The 22,951-nt window shown below is 40.6% G+C and overlaps 3 protein-coding genes across 10 annotated transcripts; 1 reads left to right on the top strand and 2 right to left on the bottom strand.

The window, feature by feature from the left end:
* The first annotated feature begins 649 nt into the window (after window positions 1–649).
* Window positions 650–5,612, top strand: gnb3a (guanine nucleotide binding protein (G protein), beta polypeptide 3a). Of its 2 annotated transcripts, none has more exons than XM_010735001.3 (9): window positions 650–802; window positions 1,607–1,727; window positions 1,872–2,017; window positions 2,300–2,369; window positions 3,300–3,462; window positions 3,589–3,655; window positions 3,749–3,950; window positions 4,035–4,251; window positions 4,416–5,612. In XM_010735001.3, exons 2-9 carry the CDS (start codon window positions 1,671–1,673, stop codon window positions 4,520–4,522), a joined length of 1,029 nt encoding a protein of 342 aa, XP_010733303.1. In that variant the 5' UTR covers window positions 650–802; window positions 1,607–1,670; the 3' UTR covers window positions 4,523–5,612. The 2 variants fall into 2 exon arrangements, with proteins under 2 accessions (XP_010733303.1, XP_010733304.1); XM_010735002.3 differs by lacking the exon at window positions 650–802 and adding an exon at window positions 1,369–1,480.
* A 513-nt stretch (window positions 5,613–6,125) lies between these two features.
* cdca3 (cell division cycle associated 3) lies at window positions 6,126–8,772 on the bottom strand. 4 transcript variants are annotated; one of them, XM_019261268.2, is made up of 7 exons: window positions 8,640–8,772; window positions 7,899–8,043; window positions 7,703–7,811; window positions 7,057–7,611; window positions 6,685–6,942; window positions 6,543–6,610; window positions 6,126–6,395 (listed from the first exon to the last, which is right to left on the bottom strand). In XM_019261268.2, the coding sequence occupies exons 2-7, from the start codon at window positions 8,022–8,024 to the stop codon at window positions 6,303–6,305; spliced, it is 1,209 nt and encodes a 402-aa protein (XP_019116813.2). In that variant the 5' UTR covers window positions 8,025–8,043; window positions 8,640–8,772; the 3' UTR covers window positions 6,126–6,302. The 4 variants fall into 4 exon arrangements, with proteins under 4 accessions (XP_019116813.2, XP_019116810.2, XP_019116811.2 ...); XM_019261265.2 differs by having other exon boundaries at window positions 6,685–7,611; XM_019261266.2 differs by having other exon boundaries at window positions 6,685–7,611; window positions 7,899–8,062; window positions 8,640–8,770.
* A 2,173-nt stretch (window positions 8,773–10,945) lies between these two features.
* Window positions 10,946–20,378, bottom strand: pex5 (peroxisomal biogenesis factor 5). Of its 4 annotated transcripts, none has more exons than XM_019261249.2 (17): window positions 20,120–20,378; window positions 18,077–18,233; window positions 17,898–17,936; window positions 17,610–17,727; window positions 17,324–17,470; window positions 17,042–17,126; window positions 16,563–16,653; window positions 16,156–16,278; window positions 15,007–15,120; window positions 14,530–14,613; window positions 13,659–13,778; window positions 13,350–13,493; window positions 13,116–13,186; window positions 12,396–12,617; window positions 12,130–12,295; window positions 11,872–12,029; window positions 10,946–11,339 (listed from the first exon to the last, which is right to left on the bottom strand). In XM_019261249.2, exons 2-17 carry the CDS (start codon window positions 18,188–18,190, stop codon window positions 11,093–11,095), a joined length of 2,043 nt encoding a protein of 680 aa, XP_019116794.2. In that variant the 5' UTR covers window positions 18,191–18,233; window positions 20,120–20,378; the 3' UTR covers window positions 10,946–11,092. The 4 variants fall into 4 exon arrangements, with proteins under 4 accessions (XP_019116794.2, XP_027145523.1, XP_010746086.3 ...); XM_027289722.1 differs by having other exon boundaries at window positions 20,289–20,369; XM_010747784.3 differs by lacking the exon at window positions 15,007–15,120 and having other exon boundaries at window positions 20,120–20,376.
* Window positions 20,379–22,951: the final 2,573 nt, after the last annotated feature.

Raw genomic sequence — 22,951 nt, forward strand, 5'->3', positions numbered from 1 at the left:
CCCACTATCTGCCCCTCCTCTCCCTCCAACCCCATCCCTTTCTCCATCTCTTATCCAGATGCAAAGAGCAGTCAGTAATCGGATGAGAGCAGATTTGATTCAAAAGGCTTCCCTTAAAATCTCAGCCAGTAGGATTTAAAACTCACTCTCCTGCCTCGCCTCTTACCCACCACCCTCCCTCCCTTCCTCCCCTCTCTCCCCTCCCTCCCTCCCTCTTCTCTCTAGCTGTGTTAATGCACTTCACCATCCAGCAACCCCCTAGCAGTCATTTAATCACATGGAACAATGGCAGGGTCCCAGGAACAGAATGGCAAAAGGGTAATAGCATGACTAAAACACTCAAGCATTCATTACAACACTCATTATCAAAGCAATTTCCCATCTGGAACAAAGGCCTAAAATCCCCTGTTACCAACTTCAGGGACAATGTAGCCATCAGTAGTTTAAGGCAGGGGACCCATACTGTTGCTTCTGAGGTGCTTGGAGCACTGCACTACTATAAAGGCCATAAATCAGCACTCTAATTTCATTTTAAAACATCTTCAATTCATTTTTAAGCATTTCAGATGGATAAAAGACAGAACCTAGTGGCGAACAATTAAAGCAAATCTTGTTCTTTTACAGAGTCACTCCCTCCTTCACTCCCTTTCTCTCCTTTCACGTCAAACAAATTAGAGGCAAATCCACTTGGTCAGGTGTTTTGACAGGGACACTCATTCAAATAGTGAAAGCGAGAGAGAGATTGCTGCAGGGACACATGCGATAAGATCAACGCAAGAATTCCTTCATATCACCTTTCAAGGTAAGATAAAGGAAATAGCGTTGTGACTGCACAACGGGGAAAAGGTCATCTGTAGTATCTGCATGTGTAGAGCAGAAGGGAGCAGAGTGTTATTGATTAAGTTAGTTACTGAAGTTATCGTCATGTGTCGTGTCTCTTTGAACTACTCTGTGTCCGTGACTCCGCCTTTTAACTTGTGCCTTGATTACATTTGTCACACTGTATGACTTTGTCCATTAGGTGATTGGGTTATTGCTAAACATTGCTCTTTTAATCATGACATTACCAAATTCAATAGCCATAAAACATTAGGTGGGAGCTCACTGGAGTGTTAAATGGCACAAACCACCTGTTAGTGTTGTGAATTTGTTCAGGAGTGAGAGCTGATAGACTGATGACATTATTACAGGACATACTGGTTTGTGTGTACATTCAGGGTGAGGATTGTGTGCTCTAACAAGTGTCACATCATCTGAAGAGCAAACACTTTCTCTGTTAATGTTGGCCTGAATATTCATCCAATCTACGTGTGTGTGTGTTTGTGCACACGTACCCAAATATGTGTGTAGGTGTGTTCTGCGGGTTTCTGTGTGTGCTCCTGCGTGTTTATGAAAGTTTGCAAAGTAGATGGGGGCCATTTTGACTTGCAAAATAGCACTTATTTGGAGACGGGAGATAGAGAGGATTAGAAACATTCAGGTAAGCGCAGGGAAAAGTCAAGCGTTATGTATTTGTATGGCTATTTTCTTGAATGATGTCTTCAAAATTCTGTTTTGTTGTCTCTTGACTTCTCCCTCTTGTTGTTGTTCTTCTTCTTCATTTCAGGATTATCAGCTTTCCTGCCATCTATCCCTGTCTCCATTGGTGACAGTGCCTAACAACCATCACCATGGGTGAAATCGAGGAATTGCGAAAGGAGGCAGACAGTCTCAAAGACCAGATCACTGTCAGTAGGCCCATCCATATCACCTTTAAGTAATTAAGAAAAAAGTAGTTTCCTGCAGTGTTTATTATCATCATTATATATGTATACTATTCATATACTACGGTATATTATATACTACTACCTGTGTTTGTGTCTGCTCCTCAGGCAGCTCGTAAGGCAGTGCAGGACACCACACTGCAAGAAGCAGTAGCTTCGATCACTGTGGTGGGCCGTGTCCAGATGAAGACCAGGAAAACACTAAGGGGTCACCTTGCCAAGATCTACGCTATGCACTGGGGTGCTGATGCCAAGTAAATACACAGCATATTTTACACAAATTGAAAGAGCATCTGCTGTTTTATTTCACAGCCAAGATATAATAGGTTTATATTAAATTAAGAACAAAATTAGAGTGAGTTAATGAATGCAAGAAGGAACTCTGATTGGTAAATTCAATTTGTGAAGTACACTTTTAACTGGGTGAATTGATAGGAACATGGCTTACGCCTGATGTTTATTGTTCAGCTGACACAGCCTCTCCTTCTTTCTGTCTCATTCTTTGTTTTTTTAATTACTGTCAATCATTATTACAGCAACAAGCTGTGTGTCAGTGCCTCACAAGATGGAAAACTCATAGTGTGGGACAGCATTACAACCAACAAGGTAGGAAAGAGCAAAGGAAAGTTTGTCATGATTACAGTTATAGTAGTATAGGGGCGACTGTTGACCACAACAGTGACCACAAAACCTTTCTGTGTACTCAGACGCACATAAATACACATGTAAGGTCACTTCTTAAAGCCCCAGAAAACTTTCATCATCAAATATTAATGTAGTGACTAAGTTGTGACTATGGAAGTAACAATTATAGTTCAAAGGTCCAGTGTGTCCGATTTAAAGTGCTTTATTTACAGGATGACGCAGAAATGGCAACATAGCACTCATAACTGTGCTTTCATCAGTGTATAATCACCTGAAAATAAGAATAGTTATGTTTTTCTCCGCTTAGAATGATCCTTATATATTTACACAGCAGGTCCTGTCCATGGAGTCATGTTTGCCATGCCATGTTTCTACAGTAGCACAGAACAGACAAACTAAACACTGGCTCAGGTTTTTTGCACCTTCCACAGAAGTTTGACCATGCTAAGAAGGAGGCAAGGAGTTGCAATGTGTAACTATACAGCCAGGTGCCTACACTGGCACTCTTTTGAAAGACATATTTAAATTTAATGAGTTCAGCACTCAAAACTACACCAATCTGCCTCTTCAGCACTGTGTGGGTTGATCAGATTCAATTGATTAAATGTGACCAAATGTCCCACCAACTGTCATTAGATTCAGATTCAGGTGTTGCTAAATCCTCATAGGTGCACAGAAGTGTGACCTTTTTCTAACTGAGCCCCACCCACAAAGAAAAAAACCCACAAATCTCTAATGTTACATCACCAAAATGTTTCTAACATTGGCAGAAAATAGTGTGTTCATGATGGACCGAAATATTTCGTTTTCTGGGACTTTAAGTGTGTGTAATTCATGTTTAGTTTCAGTGGTTGAGGACAGGAGTTTCACCTGCCTTCTACATGTCCCCAGGTGAATGCCATCCCTCTCAAGTCATCATGGGTGATGACTTGTGCCTATGCACCTTCAGGGAACCTAGTGGCTTGTGGCGGTCTGGACAACATGTGCTCCATCTACAACCTCAAGGGCAAGGACGGGAACGTCAAGGTCATGCGTGAGCTGGCGGCACACACAGGTAGGTTGACAGCTTGAAAATTAAGTCCCAGACGCTCTTACTTTGGACTCAATAGAGATGGATTTCCTTTTATTCGCTTATGTTGTGTCTTGAGGTTCCTCATATTGTATTTCTTGGGTTGCCTAGGTTACCTCTCCTGCTGTCGTTTCCTCAGTGACAGTGAGATCATCACCAGCTCTGGAGACTGCACTTGGTAAGAATACAGTATGATTAACTGAACTAAAAAGCATGTTGCAACTTCCTTAAAGTGAAGATAAATATTGTTCTTTGGTCCATCTCCTTCTAGTGTACTATGGGACATTGAGACAGGGACCCAAAAGACCATCTTTGCAGGACACCAGGGAGACTGCATGTCCCTGGCCGTCTCCCCAGACTTCAACTTTTTCATCTCAGGGGCCTGTGACTTCACGGCCAAGCTGTGGGACATCAGGGAGGGCCAATGCAGACAGACCTTTGGAGGCCATGAGAGTGACATCAATGCGATTGGGGTGAGGATCACTTCTGTATCAGAGCTCTGACCTTTTGTTTTTACTCAAAGAGGCCGAGTTTCTAATCACTCTTCTTTCTTCCAGTTCTTCCCCAATGGTAACGCAGTGATAACAGGGTCCGATGATGCCACCTGTAAGCTTTACGACCTGCGAGCCGACCAGGAGCTCATCACCTACCAGGACTCCGGCATCATGTGCGGGGTGACCTCACTGGCTCCGTCCTTTTCTGGACGCCTGTTACTGGCTGGTTACGACGATTTCAACGTCAACATCTGGGATGCGCTTAAAGCTGAGAGAGTGGGTGAGTACAGGTGGAAAATGTGGACAGTAAAGTTGGTTTTAAAGCACTTAAAATTTCCAGTGCCTGTTATTGGATGGAGAGTATTGCATTTGAGTGATTTCAGTTGCATTTTTAATGGTATTTTGCTCAACTGACATTGTTTTTTCTTCTGTGCTGTGGTCCAGGGGTGCTGGCTGGTCACGACAACAGGGTGAGCTGTATCGGAGTGTCTGCAGACGGCATGGCCTGTTGCACAGGATCCTGGGATAGCTTCCTCAAGATATGGAACTGAGCCTGTTCCTCACCAGCAAGCAGAAAGAGAGCAGTTAACATCTATCTGGGAGAAAGTGAAGAAGATTTAAAAAAAGAAAAGAAATTGGAGTTTGAGGGAGGGATGAGGGACGAGAAGAGGGTATTATAATTGTGCCAAGTCCTATCTAATGTCAGAGAGGGGTTGTAATGTGAAGAATTTCTCCTCTCTCTGCCACATCATGCTCTCATCTTTCTTCTCACATTATGGGGGAATTTGGGGTGGGACAAAGGGGTGGGAGTCTCCGAAAAGATCATTCCTCTTAATAGATTATTATATTGCGGTTCAAATCGATAACATATGCACATTTAATCGCAGCAATTCAGAGATCACCCAATGAGAACAGTTGCCAAATGGAAATGGTAGCACACTGGATAAGATAGAAATGAGAATGTGTCAAGTTACAGCCTGTGTAGGTTCACACTAGCTATACTAATATGTTGTGTTTTATATCAAAGCACAAGTTATGTCATATGAGTAATATGAGAATTTGCGTTTTTGTTTGAGACTGTCGTTTGTTCTTAGTTTTGGTAGATTCCCTAATGCTTACATTTACTTTCTTTTTATTTTCTAATTTTAACTAAAATCGAGTTAGTTCGCAGACGTCTACATTAGTATTTGAGTTGTTTTTTTTATGTGATTGATGGACAATAGGATTTGGGGTCTCATCATTTGCCCTATAACCCTTCAACGCCAGTAGCTAGACCTAAAAAGTGCTTTGGGTAAACTGTTGAACTGACAGATGGGATAATGAAATGGTTCACTAAGCACTTACAAAAAAAAAAAAAAAGATAGATGACCTATTTGTCTCAGGACAGGAGGACTTTTTGTATGAGTGGATGAGATAAAGTCTATTGTGCATATATGAGCAATACTTCTGAATCTGTATATGACTGCTTTCCTTTTCCTCTGCGGTGGTACAAGATAAACTTGAAGGACAGTTTGTGTACATACAGAAAAAAAGGACCTCTGAGTTCTGACTCTTTTCCAATACTGGATACATACAATGTTCAAAATACAGCAATACTACCTTTCTTAAAGACTGTCTAATAAACATGGGATTCTGCTTTAAGCCTGTAGTGTTGTCTGACTTCAATTATAATCTTACATGTTCAGAATTAAATCCCACTGGTATGGAGTATTAAAGCACCATTTTTAAATGGTATCTGTGCATGAAACAAAGAAATTTACAGTACTTTCACTTAATGACGGAACATTGCATGCTTGGATAAAGGCATACCAACGTGGCACCTTTTACGGTGCAACTTTAAATGTTATGTCATGCCTATTAACAGGCTCCCCCTAGTGTTTTATTATTGAAACTTCACTACAAAATTAGGAAATAAAAACTAAAAATGAGGAAGAAGATGGTGTCAAAACTATGATTCAAATGATCAACATTTTTTAAATGAACAAATACTTAGTGTTGAGTTTTTAAATTCTGTTTGAGCAGAAGACTTAAAAAAAACACAATTTAAGTGTTAATGACAAGTTATTAAAAAAGTATGTCAGAAAAAAAACATGAGCACAAGAGAAACAATAGATAAACTAGCCTACAAAGCAATACAAAGATTTAAACCTGTAGTACATGCAAATAATTTTATTTATATTTACAAGAGGACAATACAGGATAGAAAACAGCTCAAAGCACAAAGTAATATACACGGGGCGGAAAATCATCATTTTAAGAAAGCTGTACACATAAAAGCTTGTTTTAAGAGATAAGTGGTGAGATGAATTATGTACACATTACAGCGGTGAATCATCTATTCTCCTTATCCAGAGACACTGCCAGCACTCTGCGATCCATCTGTCCTAGCCTCTGCTTATCTGGGGTGGAGACCTTCAGCTTTGTCTGCAAAGTGGGGAGGACACATTAACTTAACAGTTGATTTTGAACAAATAAATAAGCCAATATCACCTTAAAAAAAACCCCTCAATATATGGTCATTAAGTTTCAATAAACAAGGAGCATGTATGTGTGTATGTTTGTACACAGTACCTGAGAAAGCTGGTCCCTGGGTGAGTTGGTCTTAAGGATCTGCAGTGGGGAGCGGCCCTCAGTAGTACCTTGAAAAGAAAAACAAACATGAAGTAACAACATCTTGTAATCAGATACGAGAAGCCACAAACTTTCCACAAACCTTTCTGCTTCCGCTTTCCAGACAGTCCCTTGTTTTCATTGGTTGCATTCTTTACAGCCACGCGGACAGCGAGAGGAGAGGAGCCTCCTTTTCCAACGTGCCCCTGCACTCCTCTTGCTCTTAGCCCAGTGGCGCCAAAACCTTTTCCCAACCACTGCGGCTTGAACACCACCTGACTGGGGCTCTTGGGGTCGAAGGTGGGGCAGCGGATGCCGGGGGCAGCCTGTGGCTGCTCTGGGCTAGGGACAGTGGGTGGCTCTGATGAAGCAAGTGCAGAAGGCAAAGATGATTCTTTAACATTGTCTTTTGTTTCCTCAGAAGATGGCGCTTCATCTGAGTCAGTGCAGGGGGACAACTGAGCTGGGGAATCACCTGGATCAGTGGATAGAGGCTCAGCAGGAGACTCTGGTTCAACTGTGATAGACGGAAGAGCATAAGAATGATCCACACAATCTCCAAGTGGTTCCACTCCCACACCAGGCACTGGAGATGAAGTACTGTCACGGTGCACCTCAGCAAAGATCTGGGATGAGGTTGCGCCCTCATGGCAAGTTATCAGGCTCATGCTCAATCTCTTGTGAAGAGGTGACTCTTTTGCTTCTTCCGCCTCCTCCAGGCTAATTTCAGCCTCAGTTTCTACCTCCACCTGCACTTGGGGCTCATCAAGGAACACAAAGGGGCTCGAACTGCCCATATTTTGGAGAGGGGGCAGCACAGGAGTGTCGAGAAGGTTAGAGAGTTCAGCCAGGGAGCCGAAGTTGCGGTAGGGCTGAGGAGTCAGGAGGGGCTCAGTGGAAGCCAGCTCTTCGCCCTTAAATTCCTCCTCCACGGCATCACTCAAGTGTTTCTGAGGAGCTTCGGGGGCTTTGCCTTCAATCTCATTGTGGAAAAGCATGCCCAGGCGCCGAGCAAAGGATCCAACTGTTGCTGTAGCGGTAAATAAGAGTACAACATGTTACAGGGCATTGTGCAGGTAAGAAAAACCAAGCTAAAAGTTCATCTTTAACCAAATCGTTACCTCTCATGACTTCTCTGGCAGGGGTGCGGGAAATGCCGACAGTAGGTGAGCGAGGATCCGTGAATGCCAGTGGACACTCAACAACAGCTTTGAGTCCAAGCCCACCAACCTAGGGGAAAAAAAAAAATGAAACGGTAAACATGTTTTGAAACCCTTCACCCAGTTAACAGTATGTCCGGTCTGCCAGGTAACCTACCTGAATGGGCGTACGATCGATTCCCGTTGAAGGCGAGCGTGGATCAACGAGATGATTGACTCTGACGTTTTTGATGGCTGGTTCTGGTTTTATTGGTGCACATATCTTGCTCTCACTGGATCCCATGATGCTTATTTAACCTGAACTGGCACACAGGTCAATTTCTATCACAGACAAATAACAACAATGCAACAGAAAACATGACAAACAAACCTCGCAAACCAAAAATAAATAAATAAAATAAATATAATACAAGAATAAAAAAAAAAAGAGATATTATCTAAGGATTTTATGTAATTTGTAAATAAATGCACATTTTTATATGGTTATAAACTTCCATAGAGTTACTATCCCATGCAGTGTTACAGACAGTAACATAACCAAGTTAAAACAAAACACTGTGGCGCCTTGGGCGTGAAATTATCCAACTTAACTTGTATAATATGACACAAAGGTACACGTTAAAATTAATATTCATACATGATGATGATGACAACATGTTTTCAAGTGTGTTCACATATTACTACGTCTGCGTAATGTTTAAAAACGACCTGTACGTTAGAGTAAACAACAAGCTAGCTTAGCTTTAGCCACTTAGCTTCAGTTTCTCGGTTTCATTCATAAAAAAAACACGTGAAGACGAAACGTTCTGTTTGTAACCGTTAAACCGCAACGAGTTTGAGCGTGCAGGCTACGTTAACTTAACACGAGCTCCGGTTTTAAATATATTACCTGGCTTACCTTAAACGAGACGAGTTGTTCAAACGTGCTGCTGATCTCTCTTTTCACTAATTCACACTCGGGATAAACAGGGGACACGGACGACTTTTAAAACATTTAAATGGTGCGGCTGCATGCGTGTTATTTTTGAATGAACCAATCAGCGTTCGCGTCCTCTCCGGCTCCTTGCCGCTGATTGGCTTAGAGCACGGTGATCCAGATATGGGCGTGGCGTCCTGTTGCTGATAACGCATTTGAAAGTTGCAGAAAATGCATGCGTTGTTTTTTATCACGTGAAATATGAAATGTTATAACGTTGAAACACGTGTCTCCATGACCAAACTGCCTAAAGAACATATAAGATTCAGTAAAGTGATACTATTTAAGGACATCATGGAGAACATAGTACAAGAATATACCATGAATTTATATATTATTTGTGGAAAAAGTTGACTTTGTAACAGATCATGACAGAAATATGGACTAATTAGACATTTACTGCACAGTTATAGTTACCGTATAATAAAAAATTCAAACGTTCAAAAAGCAATACAAATGAATGAAAAATATGTATTGATAAAGGTAAAGTTACCTAAATTGTTTTTCAATAATTCTACTGTAAACGCTTTTTTGGAAAGGCGTTTAAGTTTAATTTTTGTTATCTGTTTACCTATCTATCATTTTATCTCATAATGCATTTGTTTTGTACTTCCTAAATTTATTTAACATTTTGCGATCATTTAAATTTTTAGGATGTCCAACCCACACAGACAGCAGCAGCAGGAACTAGAGTAGTAAAGTTCCTCAAACGTCCACTTGAGACAGAACATTTCAACCTCCATAAGCTCCATTAATAAAATGTCCAACTTCACAGCAGAAACAAACATGTTTACAGCCTGGTACAGCAAACGGGTTTAGTTCATTTCCTTGCTCATGACAACTGTATTGAGTCAGATTTTTCTTTGTAACTCATCGATTCAAATCATATTAAGGCTTAAAGTTATGCATAATGGTTTGTGCTGTTACAGGTAGCTTGTTTGAGCAACGAGTTGTCATTCAGCACACTTTAGGTCCACCAATGATGACAGGTCCTTCATTCCAACAGCTGTCAGACTCTTTAACACCAGCATGACTTTTTCTAGAGATTTCTTATTTATGACTACTATTTATGACTGTGACAAGTGAATTTCCCCAGTGTGTAATCATTTAAGTCTATCTTATCCAGTCTAAATCCCCATGTAAACTAAAAAGAGCAAATTCAAACAGTTTAATTAAGCCTATTCTACAAAATACTTGATTTATATTCTTAGTGCGAGAGAAATTCATACCACCATCTGTTATTTGTTATCAGATTTGTTAAGCAAGTCTCTGTTCAGCTCTCCAAACCACCGGAGCCAAGTCATTTTGTTCACTAAATCAGAAAACAAAAATCACCAACAGATGTTTGGAATCAAAGCTTTATTGCTGAATATTATATTAAACATTGCAGTCAGGATTTAACTAACCTGAAAACAATTATAGTGCAACAATTATGTTACAATACACAATATGGCATTTAGCATTATTTTACAATGAAGCAAATTGTTTTACAAGAGCAATATGAAAAAAGAGAAAGAGAGGAAGGAGCCCAGAGAAATCATTCTCAATGATATTACAATTATATGATCTCGTCATCTGATGCACGATTAATAACCCCCTGCCCAACCCCAAACACACACGCACACATACTGTACACACACACACACACACACACACACACACACACACACACACCGAATCATAACAGTAACAGTCCCGCTGGTTGTCAGTTCATCATCCTGGCTGATAATTGATTACTAAAAAATTAAATAAAGTATAAAAAGAAACAAGCTGCTGTAGAACTTCTTATTAGTGTATTTGTACACTGGACCGGCCTAATCCTTCTCTCAGGAGCACTTTTGATAAAAAGTAGTACTCTTTTCAACATTACAGCAATATTGTACCTTTAATCTGCGTAACCGTAACCGTAATGAGTATACAGTTCAACCTACAACCTTCTGTTAAGAAAGACTGTGAGCGCATTGAGTCATGATAAACATATGTCCACACACTGAATACAGAACCGATTCACTCAGTCTTCATCATTTACATTTTTCGTCAAATCAAAGTTACATTTCATTGATCTCCAGATCGACACAGAAGGAGGAAATGTGAGGACCGTCAAAAACATAAAATGCAGTGACATGACTGTATTACTGCTTGCTGCGTCTTCCAGGTAGAGACTAATACTGTAATGTTCAATAAAAGTCATTTAAGTGCACATGACCATGATGTTGATGTCTCTAGGATGTTGGATAATTCACAGTGTCTTCCTCCTACTTTTCTCTGGAACCGTTACCACTCTGATCGCTCTCTTGTTCACTCAAGTCACCCAAACATTTACCTCCCAACAAAAAACACTCACACTCAATAACCCCCCTCCCCCCAGCCGGCCTTCATTCAGTCCCACCCTCCACCTCTCTCTGGCAGAAGTGAGCCAGCAATGTGTCCAAGTCCCGACGGTCAGCAGCAGCATACAGAGAGCTCTCTCCCATCATGCTTAGAGCCATGCGCAGGGTGGACCAGATGTTGTCAGACATCATGGTGGCTGCGGCACCTCCAGGCCCCCTCACAGCTCTCGCTCTGTCCCCGGCGGCCTGGCGCTGTAGAGACAGAGCTTCAAGGAAGTGCTCCACTGCCTCTCTGAGGATGAAGGAGAAAGAAAGCAAGATGAGCCACTCACTACACCACTATTTATTTGAGTTTCACCGATGATTACTCTGACAATATACTATATAATATGTAATAATCAAATTGTTATTGTTTTTTTTTCCTGCCCTGATATATAAATGTGGTGGACAAAATATTACAAACACCACAGCTCATATGATACGATACAAAGTGCAGCCTTTGAAATTAAGTTAAATCATCACCTCTCTTTACATTACAACCTTAATAAAAGGTAGGGTTTATTTCAGAGCTGTTTTACATATGTATTATGTAGCATTGATTTTAGCTAGGTGTACAAAATAAACTGGAAACTCAGTTTATTTTACAAAAGTGCTGTTGCCATCTAGTGGAAATAAAAGCTATTACATTGCAGCAGGGTTCGTAAGGTTCCTATATTACTCCAGATACTGCAAGAATCCACAATCCAAGCAGACAAGTAGAAAGATAATTTGCTGGTATTACATCCCTTAATTAAAGCTTATACACATCTCCAACCCTCCTTCACCTGTGTGCTCCTAGGTTGACGCAGCTGATTCCCAAGTTGTAGCGACTGCGGACAAAACCGGGCTGCAGTTCCAGAGCTCTCCTGTAGGCAGCCACGGCCTCCTCTGAGCGGCTACCATTAGCGAGCGTAGCACCCAACTTATTCCACAGCAGGTAGTCCTGATGGGAGACAAAACAAAAAAAGTGAGAGCCCCGAAACAAACAGAACATGCAGTGTGAGGACAGATGTTAGGATCTTAGCTCTGACTTCTACTCTAACCTGTGGTGTGACAGAGAGAGCGGCGCTGAAACAGTCCACCGCCTTATCGTACTCCCCGCTGAGGTTAAAGAGAACTCCCAGACCACACTGCAGCTGTGGGTCCACCTGGGAGGGATCAGAGTTGGCTGCATGCAGGAACAGGGACTGGACATCAGTGAACAAAGATCTGTGCAGGAAAAAAGAAAGAGTCGGAAAACATTACACTATTTTACAACCCGTGAGTTCTGTTTTAAATCATTCCATGATCCCACGTGTGTGATACTCACTCTGGTAGCAGTGATCCGAACCGCTCCCTATCCTTGTTCCTGTCTCTGGCACCTTCCTTTTGGCGCTCGAGTTCATTCTGCTCCCACACAGAATGGTATTTTGGATTGTGTTTCAGCCAGTCGCGAAGAGTCTCACAGGCCTGCCTGTGCAGCGATTCGTTAGTGAAACTGACAGCCAGCGCCATCAGAGCAGTCAGGTTGTCGTTCTTTAGCTCTATACATCTGACGAAAAAAGAGGAGACAATGGGAAGGGGGAACATTATCTTGTTGTTAAACAATGACTCACTTATTTGAGACAGCAAATGTCAGAAAGTGTCTAACACTTGATTCATGGGTGGAAAATGACACAGGCACAAAAACCTGAGCTGGAAGGCTGTGTACACTCACACTGATAAGGTGAAAGGATGGAAAGTATTTCCATGAATGAGTCATTGTGCTTTTCATGTAACTATTTTTATCATTGTTTACTCAAGAGTCAGTAGAAAATTACCTGCATACGTGTAGCTCATTATTAAACTTCTAACAAATGAATCAGGACTAATCCCAATACACAAAACTACCATCATAACAATTGTGTATTCATAACACATATTTCCTGGTGTGACAATATAAAAAGATCCTCCAGAGCAGCTGTAATTGCAAACTCTGATGCACTGATTGTCGTGTTCTCTCCAATTATTGCTAAATACAGTACATATATTTTGCCATTTTGATTCCCACCTGCGGAGGGCGCTGATGGCAGCAAACTCTTGTTCGTTCTCTGCCTGACAGGTTCCCAAATATTGCCAAGCCTGCAATTTAATGAAAAGAGATGTACACAAAGCACAGCATCAGTACAACTGCCTTTTGTGGGGAAACACATATAAAGTAAAACTATAAGTAAGGTGAGTTTTTGGGGCAGTTTTTACATTTATTAATAAAATGGCGTGCAAAAACAGGCTGGAAGAGGCTTACCAGCTGGTTGTCTGGTTCTCTCTGTACAGCACTTTCAAAGAACCGTACAGCACCCGGGATGTCGCCTGCCTCCATCCTCTTCACTCCCTCTGACAAAGGGTCCGGGTGGGATAAGTAAGGGTTGTCCTCTTCAAACTGATAGCCCTGGAACAAGCATCAGGAAAACATACAGGCTGCTCAGAGCATCATGCAGATAGATCAGGTACATGAGATGCAGCAGCACAGTGCCTGTCATGTAATTTTAGAGTTGTATGCGCAAAAAATGAACAATTTCAGCAGATGCCTGCTCTCAGCTGGTTTGACAGCTACCTTGTCATAAGAAGTGCTGAGTAGCTGATCGAAGTCAGACAGCCAGGGATGGCTCTCTGCGTCCCTCTTTGCCATCTCCTCCCACTCCTGCTGCAGCTTCTCCCAGAAATCCACATCACTCTGACAAAATGACAGATACGCACCATTACTTCAGCCTCCTCACATCATGTATCACACTCTATAATAGACATGTTTGACCTTTTCTTTCACCATGGATTGATGAGAATGCACTGATGGCATTTTGTCACATAACTAAGTAAAAAAAAGACAGACAGTTTGTTTTTTCTCTCAAATAGGATCAAGTTCCTTTATCAAGGGCTTGTTAAACTATTAGTTTAGGCAAGTCCAGTAGAAGCGGGGTGATGTTCCACGTCTGGCATGAGAATCAGCACCTCTAAGTGGAAATGGTTCTCTGCTGGAAAACAGTGGAATAGTCCCTTCAGGTTGGGAGTGAGTTGCTGGTCCCAGCAACTATCTTTGAGTCTTTTTTACAAGTGATGGGAAAATTAAGTTTTTCAGTCCACCTACAGTCCAATACTTACCTATAGTCATGAGCTTTGGGTAGTGACCGAAAGAATGAGATCAAGGATCGGCATATGATTAGGTGCCTTCCTTTAGAGGTATGTTGAACTGGTAGGAGACCCGGGGCAGACCCAAACTCCCTGAAGGGACTATATAGCCCATTTGGCCTGGGAATGCCTCAGGAGGAGCTACTAGACTGCGTTGCTGGGGGAAAGCGGCATCCTTGCTAAACCTGCTGCCACTACGACCCAACCCCAGATAAGCAGAAGCAAATGGATGAATATCCAACTTACTTTGCTCACAATTAATATGCAGCACTTTGGCTTTAGCTCATTTATTCTTCCCTCACCTCGACTGCAGCTTTAGCTTCTTGGAAATCTGGTCCTGCTGTGGCAAACTCATCCACCCAGGCCTCAGCTGAGTCCACTGACACCTGAATAGCAATGAAGAGCAATGACAATGACAGTTGACCTGAGTCAGCAGGTGCTTGCTATGAAAATTGTTATTAGAGCCAAAGATGGGGACATTAAAACTGGAAAATTATAGAGGAAAGTGGATGAAGAAGGAAAAGATGAAAGAAGAAACAACACAGAAAAAGCAAATTGTCTCCTACTCCTTTCTTACATTGCTTCCTAATTAACTCCTGATTTTTTTAATTAGATCAAAAATGCAGTAGTCAGCAACAAAATAATTAAATGCAGCATGTATCATATGGTTTACGTGTAGGACCAAACGGAGTACAACACTAGCTGCAAAACTTAAAATATAGCAGTAACTGCAACTAAAACTGAAAAACCTATCGCTGCCACGACCACAGAGGTCCTACCTGCCTGACGACCTTGGCCCACTGCTCTGCTTGTTTAGCTTTAACTTTCTCAATCTTCTGATCCCTCTCTGCGGGTTCCAAGGGAAGACTCCCTCCCCCCGTCTCCGTCAGGAACTATGGCAGGAGGCGAGGAGGGGTTGGCGGTGGGGAATGGCGCAATGTTTTGAGGAGGAGGAGGGAGCGGTTGGTGAGGAGGTTTTTTTTTTTTGTTTGTTTTTTGAAGAGTTGGGTGGAGTAGGAGTAATTTTAAGTGGAAGGAGTAGATGAATGGCGGTTGTTAATTTGAGGGAATGGCAAGCCAAGAGTTCGAAAGGCAGGTCAAAAAATGGGAAAAGTACATGTCAATGTTAGAGGGCAAAGTACAATGGAGCCATGGTGAAATAGATAGTCATCAAAAACAAGACCGAGAGCGACACATGCACAGCATAGTATGGAAGCCAATTTCCACCAGGATAGAAAAATAAAAAATTAAATAAAAGTCAAAATTTTGTATCTCAAAATTTTGTCTTAGTATCTCAAAATGTTCATAATGAATTCATTAATGAAAACATTTGAGTTACCAAGTCAAAATTATGAGATAATTGGCCAAAAGAATAACTAAATGTAGAAGCTTTGGACTTAATATCTCAAAATTTTCAATTAGTAAGTTAAAATTTTAATTTATTATCTTATAATTGTGTATCATGTCATAATTCTGACATATCATAGAGGTAAATTTTGTTATATATTTTTTTCCTTGGCAGAAATGAGCTTCCATAGTATTTTAAGTTTTTAGGGGACGATCTAGTTAAAATACAAAATCTGGCATCAGCCTTTTCTCTGTCTGCAATGAATGAATTTAAAGTAATCACTTCAAAAACAAGATGGGATTAACCACTGCACACATTAAAAACTTAATGCATAAGAAGAGAAGCAGAGTCGACTCTTTGCAGAACAAATTCCATCTGCAACGCTGTGCAGCCTTGAGCTTCATATTACAGGGAGCGGAGTGGCTGCTTTTGGTTACATTTTTGGAAAATGTTACTCTGCATCAGATACTGGGGTGATGAGTCACAAGGCATCGCCTATACTGTGCAAAAGTGAACCAATGTGCTTTCCCAATGTATTACCAATTGCAACCATCCCTCCTCAGTGGGCAGTGACTCGTACCTGGTTGAGGTTGGAGGCCCAGTTCTGAGCCTCCTCGGCCTGAGCCTTATCTGTGAGCTGTTTGTCTGTTCTGCTCTCCACTGTCACACTGCCCTCGCCAATCTGCCTAATGAATCGCAGGAACTACACAACAACGAAACACATGACAGCAGAAAAGGATTTACCATTACCATTACTAATTGGTCAGGTTCATACTAACATACTGCTACTTTCTTTCCAAACTAACGAGTTTGTCGTAACCACAATAAAAATTAAGTCATCAACATTACCAATATGCTCCCAAGGAACTACTCTACAAAAATGTTAAAGAAAAGGAGAAAAGATATGATGATAGATATGTAAAAAGAATGACACATGGTATAATAACGATGCAACAGCTGTCAGGGACACACTGAGTCACTGCTCACCTCTGTGTTTTGTAACTTCGGGTCATCAACCTTTGAGACGAGCTCATTAGCGGTCTGCCTCAGCTCCTCTCCTGGTTGATATTCTTTTGTCCTGTCGGATTAACAGCAAAAAAAGAAAAAATTAATATTATACTGTAAGGAGATATAAGATCAGGAACACTTCTATTTCATTTTGCATATGTAGGCTGGAACAAGTTAAGGCTGAAGGCTATACTTTGTTCATCAGTTTTCACTTCCTATTCAGACACTTTTGATGGAGCTTCAACAGACGCATCCACTTAAGAGGTCAAGAACATTATCAAGGTTAATTCAAATCTTCTATCTTTTATCTACCCGTGTCTATTCTCTATCCCCCAACAAGTGCCTTGCCTGTGCTCCACATTTATTGCAGTGAGACTGAAGTAGGGACTTATATAAGCCATATTTCAGCAGCGTACATTCAACGCTTTCTATCCAGGTCCCCCATTCCCTGCTCTAACCATTCATTCTCCTTGTCTCCCAGGTCTCCCAGCCACAACTTCTCCTCCGACTGTTCCAGATACTCTTCTGCCCAGCGTCCAGGATCTGGAGCACAGACCAAAAAAAGGCAAAAATTAGGTAGGCACAATGTAAAAATCACATACAATGCAAAAATAAAAAAGGATCTATCCAGGGCAAATTTCACGTTAGTAAAAATCGATGACACGTGACAGAAAAATTGTGCACATTTGAGGCAAAATACAGGACAGCAAAACAGAGTGACTATAACAAACTCAAGCTACCTGCAGCCTCAGCGATGAATTCTCTCGTCCAGTCGGCATCTGCTGCATCACCGAGAGCGCTGAGGCCCGGGGCGGATGCAGTGTCAGGACCTGAGACGAACTCAGCCGCCCAGTCACCAGAGAGGGCCAACGCTGCCACATCTGGAGCTACGACAGAAATATGTGCTGCTTTAAATGATGTGCAGACTTCAGCAAAGCCATACAAAACACAAAAGAAAATGTCTGAATCTGGTATGCAAAAATACATGACAAAAATAATAATAATAATAATAATAATGACGTGTACCTCTCTGAGGAGCTTGTCTGTAGCTCTGCTGGTCAATCTGCTGCATTTCCTCCAACAGCTGACCCATGTCAAATGTGTGTGGGGGACGTGGTGGTGCCTGAAGGAACTCATTCACCAGCTGGAGCAAAAATAAAAACAAGTTACTACAACTGATTCTTTACCAGTTTTTTTTTAGAGATTATATAAAAATGCTCCCTGTATACACAGAGCTACATGCCTGAACTTATTATTAAATATTATTTAAATCAACACAAAATGCTGAACATAGAAAGGAACATAAGCACTGACCTCTTCTTCAGTTGCAATTTCTATAGCAGTGGGGGGAATCTGAGAAAAAACAGGGACAAATTAGTTAACACAACTAGTGTCGAGCAGATAAGACTCAAATATTTACAATTCATAAGAAATGATTGGCTGAAAAATTCAGCTATTTGAACTATTATTTGGATATCTGCAAATTAACTGACTGTAGGTGTTGAGCGGTGCCGCCATGCCCCCCCTTCCTTGGTCATGTGACTGGTCAACTTCATGAGGGGATTGGTTCCCCCACATTCTGCCTCTACCAACTCCCGCATCGCCATGGCAACACAAGGATGAGGCAAACCCAATCAGACCACCTGAGAACTGAGAGGAGAACGAATAGATAGATGCATCACTCAGATTTTTGTTTTTCGCATGATTGCACACCATTCGACCCTGTGTTCGAGAAAAAAAACTGAAGCACAGCGTTCAACGGTGTGACAAGTTAAAAAAGACAAAGAAGTAGTGTTTATTACCCAAATGAAGATGAAGATCAGGCTTCTTGAAGTTTTGTTTTAGTAAAAAACAAAATACAAAGATTTCCGATGACATTTACCTACTTTAAATATTCATTTACTTTTTTAATTCAGCACCAAAAAATAATATAAGCACTTAGCAGGTAAAGCGTAGTATTATAAACATCGTTATATATAAACATCGCCTAAATAAAAATTAAAAAAAAACATTCCCTAGTGTTGCTGTCCCCTTCAAAAGGCAGACAAGCCAAGCAAGGTTAAATTCACACTGCACAGATAGACTCATGTCACGTAACCGAATTCAAGCTCCATCTGCTGTTTTCCGTGTCATTTCCTGGCTGAGAATGAACCATTAATAATGTGGATATGATGGCCCGGCAGGCACACACACACTGCATATTTCACTCTGCTAGTCTGGTAAGTTCAGAGGATTTTAGCTTTTAACTACACTGCAGCATTTAAACTGAAAAAAGACAAACCAAAATCACAGACAGGGCTGGTTAACGAACTTAAATAATTATTTATCAGAAGTCTTGTTAATCTTGTTAACTTGTTCTTTTACTAAATATTTCCTAATTTAAATTACATTAAATTAAATTTGTTGAGACAAGATCTAACATTTGGGCTTATTTTGTTAAATGCCATAAAGGGTTTTGTATTATTTCCAAGTAATACACTAAACAAATAAACTATCAAACTATAAAAACTGACATCCAAACATGGTTATAATGCACACATATACCACTATATCATATCACATCACTCGCCTGATTCTCCGAATGTAAATTAATAACCAAAGAAAAGTCCTTATGACGACGATGTCGTCACTAAGTACAAATACTGAGAATAATTATACGTGGTTCATGAGAAAACCCTGCTGCTCATCTCACTGACCTACATCCAGGTCCAGGGATGAACAGCTGACAAACTGTTGTACATGCTGCCCTACTCAACTTCTCTAACCCCCCTGGAGGGATATGTAATGGTGACAATTTCCATAATGAGCAGAAAGGGATAGAAATTTAAATCCCTGTCCTGCTACTCCTGCGGTCCACTATAGCAGCAGTATTCACCTAAAAACATAAGAGAGCCTCTTCCACAGGTGGGCTGCCACATCGCTCTCTCATGGTCTCTAGATGGTAGATTTAAGAATATTTTATTGCCACAGCTGGTGTATGATGATTAGGGTCAAAGTAAGAGGATTAGATAAAGATATTAATACACACACTATCACAGACAGGCCACTGTGACACCTACTTACTCGCTCACTTAACTGTTACATACAAAACCACTATTACCTGTGCAACAAGGTGCATCCACCTCAGCACATATTCCACTTTTATTGACAATTATTCTAAGGTCACATAAAAGATATTATGCCGTGCATGTAAAAGCAACTCACTACCAGCTCTCACGCGTGTTTTATTAGCTGTCAAGCTGCTGTCATGTGTCAGAGACCAGTTAACCAGACTGAGCAGCACACTGATAGCTTTTGTTTTTGCACGAAGCTAACTGAGGCTCCAGTCCAGCCCCCCCAGAAACAGCAACCTTAGCTCACATTAAACGTAACGTATATCTCAATGTGTACTCAACAACAAATAAACGTAAACAAACGTAAACAAATAAAGAGCCTTTCAACAATAGCGAGTGTGGCTAAGCGTGAGCTAACGGTGCTAGCCACGTTAGGGCCGGTGCAGAGGCATGAACAGACGGGTAGCATGATGCTCATCTCACCGCCGACAGCAGCTGCTGGAGCCGTAACCGACAGCCTCTCTTCTCCCGGTGGTGTGGTCCTCTCCGTCCGCTTTTATCAGAGCAGTGTCAAACCTCCACTCCCGGTAAACGTCTGAAAAAAAAACCCAACAGCCTGCTGTGTGTTTATCAGCGCTGCTCTTTTATTTACCTTCCTCCTCCATGACCCGCACAAAACCCTTCAACCACCACCACCGAGCGGTTGGAGTGTGGCGTTACGTTTAGTTACGTATTCTCCAACGGCCGTACGTAAGAACCGTTAGGGCATGAAAAAAATAATAAACGGGACTGTTTACGTAAAAAAAAAAAAATAGCGCAGGAGCTCAAAGTCCAGCAAATCAATGTCAGAGTTAAAGGTGCGGTGTGTGACATTTGGGGACTTTATTTTCAGAATAAGGCAAACATGAAATATAATATTCATAACTATGTTTTCATTCATGTGTAATCACTTGTTATTGTTACTTAGAAATTAGCCTTTTATATCTACAGGATGAATATTTTATTTATTTAATTCATTTAATGGGACCATGTACAAACATAAACATAAACGATTACATTTGATGTACTGCACCAGAGTTCGCTTACAGCTACTTTTCATCTGCAGTCCCTTCGGCAGACATAATTAAAACATAAACAGTACAAAGCAAAAAACACACAGAAGACATAATACAAAATACAAAGTTACACACAATAGCACATAACATACACCCACAATGTCAGTGGCTACAGAGCTGAGTATCCTTTAGCAGACTTTTTAAATGTACTGATGGAGCTGCAGCTCTTTATATAGTCAGGTAGGGCATTCCCCTGAGTTGTGGCTTTCACAGAGAAGGCTGATTGCTCAAATGCAGAGCCACGAAATGGTATGGTACAGAGGATATTCTGGAGGATCTAATAGAGCTTACTGAGCGAGTATACACAAAGTCACGTAGTGGAGGAGCTGCAAAACCTTTTAAAATTTTATAAACAAGGCACAAATTTGAAAATAATCTAAAATTCTCAAAGCTCAGTAATGGTTAATGGTTACTCAGTACTTGTTAGTAAGGCCAGTGATGTTGTGGGGGTGCAGATGGACTCGCTGACTGTGGTGTTGGAAAGGAGGATGCTGTCTAAGGTGCAGGCTATTTTGGACAATGACTCCTACCCACTCCATGAGGTGCTGGACAGACTCACCTTCAGTCAGAGACTGCTGGCACCAAGATGCTCCACAGAGAGACACAAGAAGTCTTTCCTGCCTGTGAGCATCAGTCTCTACAACTCCTCCGTCAAAATATCAGACACTCCAAGTCAAGTCCAGTAGCCATCGAACTGGCTTGTGCAATACATAAGTGAAATCTTCCACGCATGCATACTGCACTTTAAACATCAGTGTATTCTCTGTCTCTTAAAGACTAAATTTCTTTATAAGGTTTTAGATTTACATATTGTATAGTTCACTGTTACTTGGCTTTTATTTTCTGTCACTGGTTTTATTTAACTGTTATTTATACATGTGTGTATAGTGTTAAAATAAGATATCTTATAGGTGTATAGTGTTAAAGTTTTGTTTTTTTGCTATTACTTACTATCTCACTCACCGTTTGGGAGCTGCTGTAACAAACACAATTTCCCCGCAGGGATTAATAAAGTATTTCTGATTCTGATTCTACAGTGGGAGCAGGTACTCTTTCATGGAAACATATGTTTCTACAGTATCCCAGAACAGACAAACTAAATAGTGACTCTAAACAGGGCCTTTCAAGTGTTGTTTCTCCTTTACACTAAGAAGATGAGGGTGATGTGAGGGGACTGCAGTGCAGTGATTAGACCACTAGATGCAACTAAATACTACACACTGAATTTTTAAGTTAGAAAGACAGTACACGTTGAAAGTGTGGACATTTTATTTTTTATTATTTTCTGTATTGTAGATTAACACTGAAGACATCACAAATATGAAGGTGTGGGATTATTAATTATATACTGTTATTATTATTATATACTGTTATTAACAATACCACTACCATCATATCATCAGTATCTATCTAAAGTTTCAGTGTCTAACTTTTAGGGTGATCTATCAGCAGAAATGAAATATAACAATGCGCATAGCAGTAAAAGAAGACGTAGAAGAATAAATATTCTTGCTAACGGCTAACTGTTGTGTTTGGTTATAAGTTTGAGATGTTAAATGTAGACAAACGAAGGAGGATCACATATTATTTAGCAAAAGAAGAGCCAAGGGAGCAGGAATCTTTGCGACTCATGATCAAACAGGACTGCTGTTATTGTACCAGGAATGATACTTTGTACAGGGCTCTGTATACACATTTTCATATAGTATATAGAGTATATCTTATTATAAAATATAAAATTATACATATTTTATTTTATTGCATTTTATTTGTTTAGCTTAATTTTTATCTTTTATGTTTGTCGCTGTTATTACAACTGGTGCTCTTAATACTAAACTGACCTGCTTTTCTCACCCAACACATTTCATTCGACTGTTGTGTTAACCCACATTTGACAAATCAAACTGAAACTAAACAATGATGAAATATAGTAATATAAACCTATAGAGCATTCTGCATGAAGGGAATTTTATTTTTGATATTTTAAATGTATAATACTAATACTTTTGTACTTTTATTTGAGCACAATTTATAAAAACAGTACTTTTACTTGAGAAGGAGCATTCTTATAATATAGTAGCTACTGTTACTTCTACTTCTACTGTAATCAACGTTTTATTGTTATTTACTACAGATAAATAAATAAATAAATAAATATGGATCAATATTTCCTTCTGAGGGTGGCACGGTTTTGCAGTGG

Source organism: Larimichthys crocea, chromosome XVI (assembly GCF_000972845.2).
Source record: "Larimichthys crocea isolate SSNF chromosome XVI, L_crocea_2.0, whole genome shotgun sequence".
NCBI classification, from domain to species: Eukaryota; Metazoa; Chordata; class Actinopteri; family Sciaenidae; genus Larimichthys; species Larimichthys crocea.

What these genes read in the sequence shown, in the direction of transcription:
- gnb3a (XM_010735001.3), top strand. Translation starts at nt 1,671, where the DNA reads ATGGGTGAAATCGAGGAATTGCGAAAGGAGGCAGACAGTCTCAAAGAC. An exon ending in GTCTCAAAGACCAGATCACT is followed by an intron (nt 1,728 to 1,871) that starts GTCAGTAGGCCC and finishes TCTGCTCCTCAG; the next exon opens with GCAGCTCGTAAGGCAGTGCA. An exon ending in ACAGCATTACAACCAACAAG is followed by an intron (nt 2,370 to 3,299) that starts GTAGGAAAGAGC and finishes ACATGTCCCCAG; the next exon opens with GTGAATGCCATCCCTCTCAA.
- cdca3 (XM_019261265.2), bottom strand. Translation starts at nt 8,024, where the DNA reads ATGGGATCCAGTGAGAGCAAGATATGTGCACCAATAAAACCAGAACCA. An exon ending in TGGAAAGCGGAAGCAGAAAG is followed by an intron (nt 6,611 to 6,684) that starts GTTTGTGGAAAG and finishes TTTCTTTTCAAG; the next exon opens with GTACTACTGAGGGCCGCTCC. An exon ending in CCAGGGACCAGCTTTCTCAG is followed by an intron (nt 6,396 to 6,542) that starts GTACTGTGTACA and finishes CCCACTTTGCAG; the next exon opens with ACAAAGCTGAAGGTCTCCAC.
- pex5 (XM_019261249.2), bottom strand. Translation starts at nt 18,190, where the DNA reads ATGGCGATGCGGGAGTTGGTAGAGGCAGAATGTGGGGGAACCAATCCC. An exon ending in CGAAGTTACAAAACACAGAG is followed by an intron (nt 16,279 to 16,562) that starts GTGAGCAGTGAC and finishes GTTGTTGTGTAG; the next exon opens with TTCCTGCGATTCATTAGGCA. An exon ending in AAGCTAAAGCTGCAGTCGAG is followed by an intron (nt 13,779 to 14,529) that starts GTGAGGGAAGAA and finishes TCATTTTGTCAG; the next exon opens with AGTGATGTGGATTTCTGGGA.